We start from the raw sequence: 12,682 nt of genomic DNA, 5'->3' as shown, positions 1-12,682 counted from the left end.
CCCCCTATCTATTGCTCTTTCCTCTCGCCCCTCTCTCTCCCCAGCCCACTCACAAGCTCCATTGGCCCTCTTCTTGGCCAGTCACATTCTCTTGCAAAATTGATGAGATCTCAAGTTCTCTCCAAGAAAACTATCTGAACTGGTATTTGCTTTCAGTTAAAGAAAAGTGTGTTTGCTCCTTCTGAAATCTCTGACCACAGAAGCTTGGATCGGGTGCAGCCGATGAAGACAACATTTTGTATTGAAACAGAAAAAGAAAGTGTTGCCTGGTAATTTGATTGGTGCTTCAGGGTTGCCTAGCTGAAACCTTTACCTCCATGCACCTGCTGTACTACTGAGATTCCCAAAATCTTAGTCATTGCTTTGGATTTTAGTGTTGGCTCCAGAAAACCCTGTGAAATGGCCCCAATTTTTAAAAACACAACTACAGCTGATTTACAATGTTGTGTTAGTTTCAGGTGTATACCAAATTGATGTATATATCAGATTTTCAGATTCTCTTCCATTATAGGTTGTTATAAGATACTGAATAGAGTTCCCTGTGCTATACAGTAGGTCCTTGTTGTTTATCTATTTTATATGTAGTAGTTTGCACCTGCTAATCCCAAACTCCTAATTTATGCCTCCCCTCATCCCCTCTGGTAACTCTGTTTTCTTTGCCTGTGAGTCTATATCCATTTTGTAAATAAGTTCAATTGTATTTTAGATTCCACATATAATTGGTATCACATAATATTCATCTTTCTGTGACTTACTTCACTTAATATGATAATCTCTAGGTCCATCCACGCTGCTGCAAATGGCATTATTTCATTCTTTTTTATGGTTGAGTAATATTCCACTGTGTATATCTATCTATCTATCTATCTATCTATCTATCTATATATATACACCACATCGTCTTTATCATTCATCTGTTGGTGAACATTTAGGTTGCTTCCATGTCTTGGTTATTGTAAATCGTGCTGTTATAAACATTGGGGTGCATGAATCTTTTCAAATTAGAGTTTTCGTCTTTTCCAGATATATGCCCAGGAGTGGGATTGCAGAATCATATGGTAACCCCATTTTTAGTTTTTTATGGAAACTCCATATTGTTTTCCATAGTGGCTGCACCAATTTAGATTACCATGAACAAGGTAGGAGGGTTCCCTTTTCTCCACACCCTCTCTCTAGTTGTGGCGTGCGGGTTTTCTCCCTCTAGTTGTAGCGCGCGGGCTCCAGGGCACATGGGCCCTGTAGTTTGCGGCATGCAGGCTCTCTCGTGTGGTGCGCGAGCTCAGTAGTTGTGGTGCACCGGCTTAGTTGTCCCGCAGCATGTGGGATCTTAGTTCCCCGACCAGAGATGGAACCCGCGTCCCCCGCATTGGAAAGTGGATTCTTTACCACTGGACCACCAGGAAAGTCCCCGTAGTGTAGTATTAATAGAGGAAAGAGCTCATATATGTTTACAGCTCACTAAATTGTCAGTTGTCACAAACTGAACACATCCAAGTAACAAGCACTCAGCTAAAGACACAGAATGTTGTTGGCACCCCAAAGCAGGGGTTCTCAACCCCCGGGTGGTGGACCGGTCCTGGTCCACAGCCTGTTAGGAACCGGGTGGCACAGCAGGAGGTGAGCAGTGGGCGAGCGAGCGAAGCTTCACCTGCCGCTCCCCATGGCTCCCCATCGCTTGCATTACCGCCGGACCCATCCCCCCATCCAATGGCATTACCGCCTGAACCATCCCCCCATCCAATGGCATTACCGCCTGAACCATCCCCCCATCCAATGGCATTACCGCCTGAACCATCCCCCCCATCCAATGGCATTACCGCCTGAACCATCCCCCCCATCCAATGGCATTACCGCCTGAACCATCCCCCCATCCAATGGCATTACCACCTGAACCATTCCCCCATCCAATGGCATTACTGCATGAACCATCACCCCATCCCTCCCTGTCCGTGCAAAAATTGGCTTCCATGACACCGGTTCCTGTTGCCAAAAGGTTGGGGACCGCTGTCAAAAAACACAGACCCACTTTAAGAGTGAGATTCAATCCCAACATGATGCTTCCTCTCCTTCACTCCCTACCCCACATTAGCAGGAGTCCAGTATGAAAACGGTGAATTAAAGCTGAGAGAACAGCAAGGCACAAGCTCTAAGAAGGGGTTTCAGGGAAACCCACAGACAATGGGGGAAACAACACAAGGGCACTAGAGGAAACTGAAGCCTCTAGCAGCTACAACAAACATTAAACACAGCTCGTAGCCAGATCAACGTCCAACCTCACACCATAGGCCTATTCACCTCAGTTCCTAATATCTGACATATCATGTCTGGCTTTCAGCAACATTACAGGGCGTGCTGCAAGGCAGGAGAAAACACACAAAGCAAACACTAGGACCAGACTCAGATGTGACACAGATTTGGGAATTTTCAGACGCAGAATGTGTGTGGGGGCGTGTGTGTGCATATGTGTGTGTGTGCGCGTATGCATGCCGTGCGTGTGTGTGTGTGTGTGTATACACACACGCATGTAGAAAGACTTATAAAGAATTGGCTCGTGTGGCTCCTGGTCCATGGGATTATGGAGCTGATGAGTCCCAAGATGGAGGGTCAGCAAGCTGGAGACCCTGGACAGCCAGTGGAGTGGCCGAAGGAGGAGCCTGGGGGAGAAAGAGAGACAATGAATATCTGTCATGACCCGGAGGACAGAGGATGTCTGCAGGAAGTGGGTAATTCTCAAAAAAGGGAGGAAATCCGTAAAAATCATTCCCCCGGCGCAACATTTTCTGAGAGATCTGCTGCTTTCCTTTAAGCCTCTGAGTTCTAGTTGTGCTAGTGCAGAATAAAAATCATAATACGCGTGTTGTTTTTCCTGTGGCTGTTATCACGGCTGCAGAGGAAGTGCAGCCGGCAGAGCTTTCTGAGTCATGAGGGCCCCTCCTGGGTGTTCCTACCACTTCCTCTTCCCTCATCTCACAGCTCACGGCTGCACTTTCAAGGGCAGTTTTTGAGCTGAGCTTTCAGATCACATTTTGCTGAAAAACTATAAGCTATGTCCTCTATCTATTCATACGCCCGGGACACCTTCTTTTACCTTCTCCATTCACCCTGCAATGTGGCAGCTCTCGAAAGGGAAACAAAGAATTCACGAGTGCCTCCGACCCCGGGAGACACAGAACACGGCCATTTGTCCTGCCCAGCGGGCAGCGGGGCGGTAAGTCCGAGTGTGTGGGGACTGTGTCTGTGTGTGATGTGTACTTGTGTTTGTGTGTGTGTCATCTTTGAGAGTGTGTAGTGGGGATGGTGTGGGTAGTGTGTTTTTGTGTATGTCTCTTTGTGTGTAGGTGAGTATATGTGTGTTTTCTGTGTGTGTTATGTTTGTGTGTGTGTGTGGTAGGTATGTTTATACGTTTGTGAGTATATGTGTGTGAGTGGTGTTTGTGTCTTATGTTCGTGTTTGTGTATGTGTTTGTGTGTTGTGTTTGTGAACATATATGTTCATGTGTGTTGTGTAGGTGTGTGTGCTGTTTGTGTGTGTTCATACTTTTGTGAGTGTATGTGTGTAAGTAGTGTGTGTGTGTGTGTGTGTGTGTGTGTGCACGCATGTCCGAGGTACAATGAGAGGAGCCAGGGCTGAGAGTCAGGAGAACCTTGGACCCTTTGTGCTCTGCCTGGAACTCACTGCTTACTCCTGGGCAAGACGCTTCTGTGAGTTTCGCTGCCTTCCTGAGAAACCTCACAAAGGTGACGTGTCTGCTCCGTGTTGGAGACAAACACTGTGGCACGTGGCACACATGTGATGCCTGTCGGGCAGGGTGTAGGCTGAGGCGGCCAGGGGCCGGGCAGACGCGCTGTCTGGGCGCGAGGGTGGAGTGCAGGGTCCGCCTCACCCACCTGCGCTGGTCCCGGCCCGGCCTGTATCTTCTTCTCACCACCCTTCTGTCTAGAGGAGGAAGGAGGTTTCCTGGGTGAAGTGCTGCTTCCGCTTCCACCAGTGATGTAAGGGCGCCAAGGACAGAGAGATTGAGGGATCTCCACTTTGCAAAGACAGGGGGCCCCTTTGAGAGGTAAAAGCCTGTGTCCTCACAAGAATGCGGCTGAACAGGTCTGGGTGAAGATGGCCGCCTGCCTGCTCACTCTCCCTGGAGCGTCACCAAACCTCCTGGGCTGGGTCCACTCTCAGCTGGCATGTTAGAGCTGACGCCACTGAACCCCCAGTCCTGCAGCCACAGCCCCGCAGGCCCCCGGCCAGCCCCTGGGATCTGGCGAGGACCGAGGCGGTGGGCCAGGTGAGCAGAGAGCCTTAGCCCCCCGGGGATGCTGTGGCGACGGGAAAGCTATGTCTGTGGACGTTCCCCCGGAGTTACCATCCCCTCAACTCAGAGCCTCCATCTGGAGAATGTCATCTGACTGTGATTGTCTCTGAGTGTCCTACACATTCCAGAAAAACAGTCACGGGGCCACACGGTTCCCTCCCCATCCCACAGAGACTACCAAGCAGCTACAACATGATGGGCCCCTGAAACAGGGAACCGTGTTGGTCTGCAGGGTGGAACGGATTGAAGGCAGGATACGCTGCTCTCTCCTCAGGATGACGTGAGTTCCTGGGTGGGTGACACGGCCCTCCTTCGCAAAGAGGACTGGGAATCGCTCTACAGAAGGTCAAAAACTGTGCTGGAATCTTCTACAGGGAAGAGATGTCACGAACATGTAGTTGTGGCCCAGCACTCACACCTCCAGGGACATTGAGGCCCAGGCGGTGCGACCACCTAGCTGCTGGCCTGGGGAGGAGCGCCGAGTCCCCTGGGCCCCCAGCAGGACCGGGACTGGGCCCGACGTGGAGAGGGAGCCTGTCCGAGTCTGCCGCCCTCCTCACCGTCCAGCTCTTGGCCTCTGCGGCCCTTGCTGCTGGGCTCTCCCCACAGATCATCTGGTCCCAAGAGCCCCTCAGCAGCCCCTCCAGCAACTTCCTGCTCACGTCCCCCAGGCACGCTGGCCACTGCTCCCAGGACAGTATCTGTCAGGATGCATCCCTGATCCTTTCTCTCCATCACAGAATCACCCCAAAATGGAGACCACAGTGCAGGGGGGAGAAAGGAGGAAACAGGGTCCCTAAAGGATGTAGAAGGTGTCTTAGACTCCCCCTCACTCCGTCTCTCCCCCCCAAACCAATGCAAACAACTTCCTTTTGGCAAGAGAAAGGCACAAGTCAGGTGCCTCTTAAAACTCGGTGGAAAAGTCAGTGAGACATATGATTCTTTTTTCAGGAGGAAGAAGAATATTATGAACTCAGTCTCCCGGAGAATCGCGAGGAAGGGCTGTCTCAGGATCCTACACAAGACGGGTCAGGAGGTAAAACATCTTTCCAGCAGACATAAACTTAGAGAGGCATGGCCGGGGGACCCGTAGGTGCAGGGGGCGCGCTGGGAGAGGCAGCAGGAGCTCCTCCTGTCAGAGATTTGCCCACCCGGCGGCCATCGAAGGGCGTTTGGGTTGGGCCTCTCTTCAACACGGCCAGATAGGAGGGAAAGGCCCCTGATGGGCGCAGTGGGCCGACGGGGTGACGCACAGCGCCAGCCGCCCCTTCACTGGGTCTCAGGAAGGATGTGCTCGCCCCCGGCCTCCGTGTGGGCATCTCGCTGGCTCGAGTGTGAGAGCTCTCAGGGTCACGAGGACTGCAAAGCACTAGTGAACAAGCAGGATGCACTCAGGTGCCCCCAGGACCGGGCTCCGCCTTCCCAAGGGGCTCCCTCCCCAAGAAAGCTGTTGCATCAGGGTCAGGGCTTCACTTTCATGGGCTCAACTTCACCGTCTAGCCTGAGGACACAGAACTTAGGGATATAGGAATGTCGGAAATCCATCCACCTTCCTGGCCAGAAGAATTGATTTGCGATTCACCATGCATTTCAACAGGACTGATTTTTTTTTACTATATGAACTTCAGTGACCTGAGCCATTGAGAGAAAGCCATATTAATAAGCTGCACAGGAAAATTACAATACAAGTGCTGACACCTGATTTCCCTTTTTTTGCAGCAATCGAGATTAAGCATTACTTTAAAAATCTGGCTTTAAAGTCCAATGACGTGGGCGCCTCCAGGCTTGCCCAGACAGGAGACCCCTGTCTCCCTCCAGCTTCGCATTGGAGGGTGGAGATGAACACTGCACCTTCCCTGCTTCTGTGAAACTCCCACCCATTCACTCAAATTCCTTTCAAGCCACCTGAGGGAAGCTGGAGGGAGCCAATATCATCCAGTCAAAACTGGTCGGAGGGTCAGGCAGCCAAGGGGGAAAGGCAGCAGAAACGCGTTGCTGGGAGATTTGGAAGGAGGCGGTGCCAATCCTACTTTCAGGAGGCCGGGGCTCTGTCACAGAGACACATCAATGTCTTCAATGTGGAACAGACTTGGAAGCCGGCTGGGGTTGGGCGCTCCTCTATGTGCTCTGGCTCCTGGGAGCCCACGAGAAGGGAATTCCCTTCCTGCCCTCCAGCTCCGGTCGTTTCTAAAACATCTGGACATTGGGTTTCTAAGTATTAGATTGGCATGACAAAGCTTCTCTCAGCTGATGGCTATGAACGTTCTGCTGGGTGAGAATGTCCAGCCCCAGCTCCAAGGATGTAGCTTAAGAATGTGACCCCAGTGTGCAGCTGTGCTGTGGAGCTGGGGCTCAGGCTGAAAAGAACCCACCCTCACAACACTCCTCGCTGGGAAAACTAAAGGTAATGTGACGTGGTCGATCACGTCAGGGAGAGGACCGACACAGAGGCTGTGTGCTTTCAATTTCACCACTCTTCCTGAGAAGGGTCTCCAATCAGAGGTACTTGAGGAAGCTCAGGGTCCCAGGTCATGATGGGATGATTCCCACAAAGGTGACCCTGAGAAGAAGTTTCAAAACCTAAACATAAAATGTAGCTTTTCTACCACATCATCCAGCAATTCCACCTCTGGGAATATAGCCCAAAGAATGGAAACAGATGTTGAACATACGTGCATTAAGGCTCATGGCAGCATATTGACAATAGCAAAAAGGTGGAAACAACCCCAAAGTCCATATATATATATATATATATACACATATGAATAAACACAATGTGGTCTACACCTACAGTGGAATATTATTCAGCCTTAAAAAGGAGGGAAGTTCTGACACATGCGACAACGTCGATGAACCTTGAAAACATTATGCTAGGTGAAATAAGCCAGACACAGTAGGGCAAACATTGCCTGACTCCACTTACATGAGGTCCGTAGAAGAGTCAAACACACAGAGACGGAAAGAACAGGACTATCAGGCGTTAGCGGGAGGGAGCAATGGGGCGTTAGCGCTTAACGGGGACAAGGCTTCAGTTTGGGAAGATGGAAAATTCTTGGGCTGCATAGTGGTGATGATCGCACAACAATATGAAGGTACTTAATGCTACACCTAAAAATGGTAAACTTCATGCTACGTATATTCTACCATAATTTTTTTCTGAAAGTTACAAAAAGAGAGAGGGAAGGAAAGAATGTGAGTCTAGGGCACGTCTCAGATGCTGACGCAGGTCTTCCCTGCTCCTGATCCCCGCCCCCCGGACATTCTGCCCCTGGTGAGGCTAGAGTGGGTGGATGGGCTCTAACCCTGGTCTCCCACCTTCTCTTGATGCTTCCAGGGCTGAGGGAGGATGAAGGGACCCCGCAGACGCTGAGGCTCATCCTGGTGGGAAAACCCGGAAGCGGGAAAAGCGCAACAGGAAACAGCATCCTCGGCCGGAGAGTGTTCGAGTCCAAGGTCAGCGCCGGGCCCGTGACCAAGGCCTTCCAGCAGGGGCGCCGAGCGTGGGCGGGGAAGGAGCTCGAGGTCATCGACACCCCCGACATCCTGTCCCCGGGGGCGGCGCCGCGAGGGACCGCTCAGGGCCCCTGCGGAGCCATTGCCGCCTCCTCGCCGGGGCCCCACGCGGTGCTCCTGGTGACGCAGCTGGGCCGCTTCACCGAGGAGGATCGGGAGGGGGTCAGGCGCCTCCAGGAGCTCTTCGGGGCGGGCATCCTGGCCCACACCATCCTGGTGTTCACGCGGAAGGAAGACCTGGGCGGCGGCACCCTGGAGGAGTACCTGCGAGAGACCGACAACCAGGAGCTTGCCAGGCTGGACGTCCTGTGTGAGCGGCGACACTGTGGCTTCAACAACAGGGCGCAGGGGGCGGAGCAGGACGCCCAGCTGAAGGAGCTCATGGAACAAATCGAAGCCATCCTGTGGGAACACGAAGGCCGTTATTACAGCCACCAGGCTTACCGTCAGTCCCCGTGCTACGTCTCGCTCTAGCGAGAGCCGGCGGGGCAGGTCCCCCAGGGCCAGGGCTCCGAGGAAGGGCGCAGCGAGGAGTCCTGGTGGCAGGGACTGTGTCGCATCCGGAAGGAATCTGGGCGCACTGACACACAGCTCCTGGGGAGGCCGCCCATCTGAGACGCGCTGGATTCCACGCAGCCACGGCTGCTTCCTGCCAGCCTCCCTCGGCCCCGGAGTCTGCCTTCCAGCCCCTCACTTGCTCTCTCCGTCCCACAGGTCACTGACCCTCCCAGTGTCCAGGGCAGGGTCTGGGGTGGCGAGCGGTGTGCGGGCTCCTGAGTTCGCAGGTCCTTCATCACACCTTCCAGAACACGCGGGCCCTCCCTCCTCTGTGCCCCTCCATCCTCACGTCTCCTTGGCATTCCGAGTCTGCAATAGAACACCGATAGGACCACAGCTTCCTGCGGGCAGGCCCGTGCCTCATTCGCCCATGTAACTCCCACAGCATCCTGGCCACTGGAGTCACCGCTTAAACGTCGATGTAGCAAATCAGTGTGGGATGTCGACCAGGTGCCTCTGCATCTCTTGGGCTGTGTCCTTGCCCGCTAAGGGGGCAGGCATGATGACTTTTAAGGCCCTGTGCCATGTGGGCCAGGACAGGCACTGGGCTGGGGAGGAGAAAGCAAGTAGAAACGGGAGGGGTAGAAGACGCAGCCCTTTTATTCACTCCTGAGAGAGGCCACCCAATCGCAGCAAAGGAGCCCCGTGGGAACCTCTTGGTGGGATGATGAGCAGAGCGGGGTGGGGGTATCCAGGGGGCCAGGTCTGGTCAAGAAATGGAGCCTAGACCTGGCTGCAGGACATGGAGGCCCCCGGAGGTGCCAAGTGGGCTTGGGCAGAGAGGAGCACTTCCCTGAGGCAGACTCGGACTAGGGAGGTCACACAGCTGTTACTGCCCCTCGTGATGCCTGCCGTCCGGCCGTCCAGCCGTAGAGAACAGAGGCGATGTTCAACCCCTCCTCTGCTTCACCTGCAACTGCTTCCCTTCTCCCTTGAGAGTGGGGAGAAAGTGTGGGTGGGGTGTGTCTTGGTGTGTAGGTGGGTCCCCAGCAAGGTATTTTGGTGCACAGAATGGGAGGAGGCAGAGAAGAAAGGGAAGCTGCAAAGCAAAGAAGCAGGTGAATGATGTAAGACGTCCTAGGGAACAGCCTGCCGGGCTGATGGGGAGAGCCCTGCAACACGCGGCTGTCGTCTTCTCCAGACGCAGCGGACGCCTAAGAAAGCTTAAGCATTTCTTTTGCTAAAAGATTCAGACAAGTGTCTCGAGGCAGAACGAGACTTAGTTTGGTGTATGCTTACGGTAGCCTTTGTGTCAGATGATTTATTAAGCAGGTGATCCGCGTCCCGCTGAGCTGGAACGCGACGTTTATCATATGTTAATTTTTCATATTCCCTAAGATCTCTGTCAGGATTTCCGATTCTGATCTTGTCTTCTGACTTTTCTACTCCTGCATGAATAAAACATGGATTTGATTAGCGTGGCTTTGATTATAATGTGACACACCGATTTCCTCCCCAGTCTCCATTTTTGTATTTCCTTTGTTATTTGCAGGCATTTATTCTTCTGTGTGAAACTTAAAATCGCTTTGTTTAATTTTCATAAAAGAATCTTGTTGGGATTCCAGTTGGAATTGTCTTACATTTATGTATTAAATTTGGGAGGATTGGAAGTAAGATAAGTTAGAGAAAGACAAGTATTGTGTAATATATATCACTTATATGTGGAATCTAAAATGTCAAACCTGTTTAAAGAAAGAATAGAACGGTGGTTACCAGGAGGTGGGGGCACAGGGGATAAGACTGGTGGTATTTAAGGGTCCAAACTTGTAACAAGCACGAAATAAGCCGTAGAGATCTAAGGTACAGTATACTGAATGTAGACAGTAACATTGTACTCTAAGAATGTGGTGTGATGAATATTGTTACAGCAGCCATACACCCTGCACACCTTAAATTTACACAATGTTAAAAGAAAATCTTTCAGTTACATTAAAAACCTAAAACAAAAAAAGTTGAGAGAATTGGTAAATGCCTCCAGGATAAGTGAATTAAGGCCATCTTGTTTCTAAGAGAATAGACTCATGACTTCAGAGCTATTGAAGTAAAAGCTAAAATCATTTGCATTTCCTTCAGGAGAAGAAGATACATTTCTTTAATTTAGGTACTTTTGTTTGAACTCTGCTGGCTTGATTGATTTCATAATGGAAAATACAAGCACCTGACCAAATGACACCCATCCAGTGACTCTAAATGACGCGTCACTCAAAACATGTCATTCATTAAAAATTCTAAAGGAATTGTTTAAAATTATATCGAATATGGGGTTTTCTCTCCTTTATTACTAAAAATCAGGGAAAATACCTCCCACGACTTTTCAGAAGGAGGGATAGATGTTGCTTCATGCCATCACTCCCTCAGCATCAGAGAACGGGGAAGGCACGTGTCGGTATGTTCTGGAAACTCCGTGGTCTGTGTACCAATAGGAAAGAAGTGGTGTGGGTGAGGGTGGGGCAAGGGGGAAGCGAGAGGGTTGTCTTGGCCAAGGCTGTGAAAATAGTGAACTTTGGAACTCGTTATTCTCAAAAAATATCTCTACACTGGAGGAAAGCATGAAAAACACAGATCTGGAGAATGCGAAGTGCCCAGTGAGCATGTGGGTTGCTTCCTCCTTGGTGGGTCAAAGCAGCGGCTAAAAACCCCAGGGAAGGTTTCCAGCTCCCAATCCTCCCGTAATGACATTCACACACTATGTAGAAAATTCAAAATAATGAGAATTTCTAAACAACTGTTAGAAGATACTGAAAAGTGACCAAATACAGGGAGACACTATAAGGAACTTGACAGTTAACATAAGGGGCCATGCAACTGCCACTTTTTTTTTTTTTTTTTTTTTTTTTTTTTTGCGGTACGCGGGCTTCTCACTGTTGTGGCCTCTCCCGTTGCGGAGCACAGGCTCCGGATGCGCAGGCTCAACGGCCACGGCCCACGGGCCCAGCCGCTCCGCGGCATGTGGGATCTTCCCGGACCGGGGCACGAACCTGCGTCCCCTGCATCGGCAGGCGGACTCTCTTCCCTGGTGACTGCGCCACCAGGGAAGCCCGAGCTGCCACTTTTATGTGGCTTTTCCCCCCGAGAGCACTTCCCCATCTTGCTGACCCAGGGATATCACTCAAGCAGAAATTCACAGTGACCTGAGAGTAAGAGGATTGAGTTTGGAGGCTGCCAGAGAGGGTAGAAATTGATGGAGAACTCCCAAAAGGAGCCACACAGGGGGTTGGGTGGGAGCATTAGAAATTCTTCATATAAACTCCCTTCAAGTCTTTGACTGACCCATGAACGGCAGTCTCTGAAGGGTCCAGGGGAAACTTTTTTTGGAAGGCTGAAAGAGGTAGTTAGAGATTTCAACAGTTGCCCTCAGCAGCAAAGACAAAATTTGAGATTCCGGTCCACCACGTGTTCCACTGAAATACCAACGGGAGTAAAATCACATCAGGACTAAGGGACTTGCCCTAAAAGAGCAAGATTGGAATAGCCCCTCACTAATGACGTCGACAGCCAAGCCTTCCCAAGTTCAAAGGGATCTGCCAGGAATTTAAGTGCCTGCTAGAGCGAACACAGTACTATTCAGAAGAGCATAATAATACCCAGAGTCCCTACAACATGCTATCGACAATATCCTGTAAACTATTAAACATTCTCCTTTTCTAACATAAGGATAGAAAGCTATAAAATTTCCCTCTACACGTGTTTATCTACATCTCCCAAATTTTTGTGTGTTCTGTTTTCACTATCACTCAGTTTATAATATTTTGCGTATTCTTTGTGATCTCTTTTTTCACTCATGGATTATTTAGGAGTATGTGTTTAATTTCCAAATATTTGAGTATTTTCTAGAAATTGCAATATCCAATATGGTAGCCACCAGCCATATGTGGTTATTGAGCACTTGAAATGTAGCTGGTGTACCTGAGAAATTGAATTTTAACTTTTATTTCATGATAATTTGTTTTAATTTAAATTTAAACACTGAAACACTGTAAACTATTTTACCATGAAACACAGCTTTGTTGTTTGGGTAGAAATACACTTCACTCTAACTGTTGTATCACATATTGTTGCTGTATTGCAATGTAAATTTTGGCCACATTTATTGTTTCTAGTATGAAAACATATGTACATCATTGATCTAGTCAATGTCAGAAGATTGATTCCCTTTGAACAATCTTCCTAATGCAGTGATGTAATACTTTTATTCAAATACTTTGTGTAGACAGCATGAGTTATCGTGATACCTGTCTACATTGTAGTAGATAATGACCATTAAATTTAAATACGGTTTATTATTTTATTTATAATGGGGT

The 12,682-nt window shown here is 50.0% G+C and overlaps 1 protein-coding gene across 1 annotated transcript; it reads left to right on the top strand.

Annotated features, from left to right (window-relative positions):
• Window positions 1-2,887: 2,887 nt before the first annotated feature.
• On the top strand, window positions 2,888-9,798 carry GIMAP6 (GTPase, IMAP family member 6). Its single transcript, XM_060156390.1, has 3 exons — window positions 2,888-3,208; window positions 5,265-5,346; window positions 7,645-9,798. The coding sequence occupies exons 1-3, from the start codon at window positions 3,047-3,049 to the stop codon at window positions 8,295-8,297; spliced, it is 897 nt and encodes a 298-aa protein (XP_060012373.1). The 5' UTR covers window positions 2,888-3,046; the 3' UTR covers window positions 8,298-9,798.
• The last annotated feature ends 2,884 nt before the right edge of the window (window positions 9,799-12,682 follow it).

The sequence above is a fragment of the Lagenorhynchus albirostris genome, chromosome 8 (assembly GCF_949774975.1).
Source record: "Lagenorhynchus albirostris chromosome 8, mLagAlb1.1, whole genome shotgun sequence".
In the NCBI taxonomy this organism is placed as follows: domain Eukaryota; kingdom Metazoa; phylum Chordata; class Mammalia; order Artiodactyla; family Delphinidae; genus Lagenorhynchus; species Lagenorhynchus albirostris.
This window is presented reverse-complemented; position numbering and strand designations above follow the sequence as displayed.

What these genes read in the sequence shown, in the direction of transcription:
- GIMAP6 (XM_060156390.1), top strand. Translation starts at nt 3,047, where the DNA reads ATGTCCTCTATCTATTCATACGCCCGGGACACCTTCTTTTACCTTCTC. An exon ending in GCCCAGCGGGCAGCGGGGCG is followed by an intron (nt 3,209 to 5,264) that starts GTAAGTCCGAGT and finishes TTTTTTCAGGAG; the next exon opens with GAAGAAGAATATTATGAACT. An exon ending in TACACAAGACGGGTCAGGAG is followed by an intron (nt 5,347 to 7,644) that starts GTAAAACATCTT and finishes TGATGCTTCCAG; the next exon opens with GGCTGAGGGAGGATGAAGGG.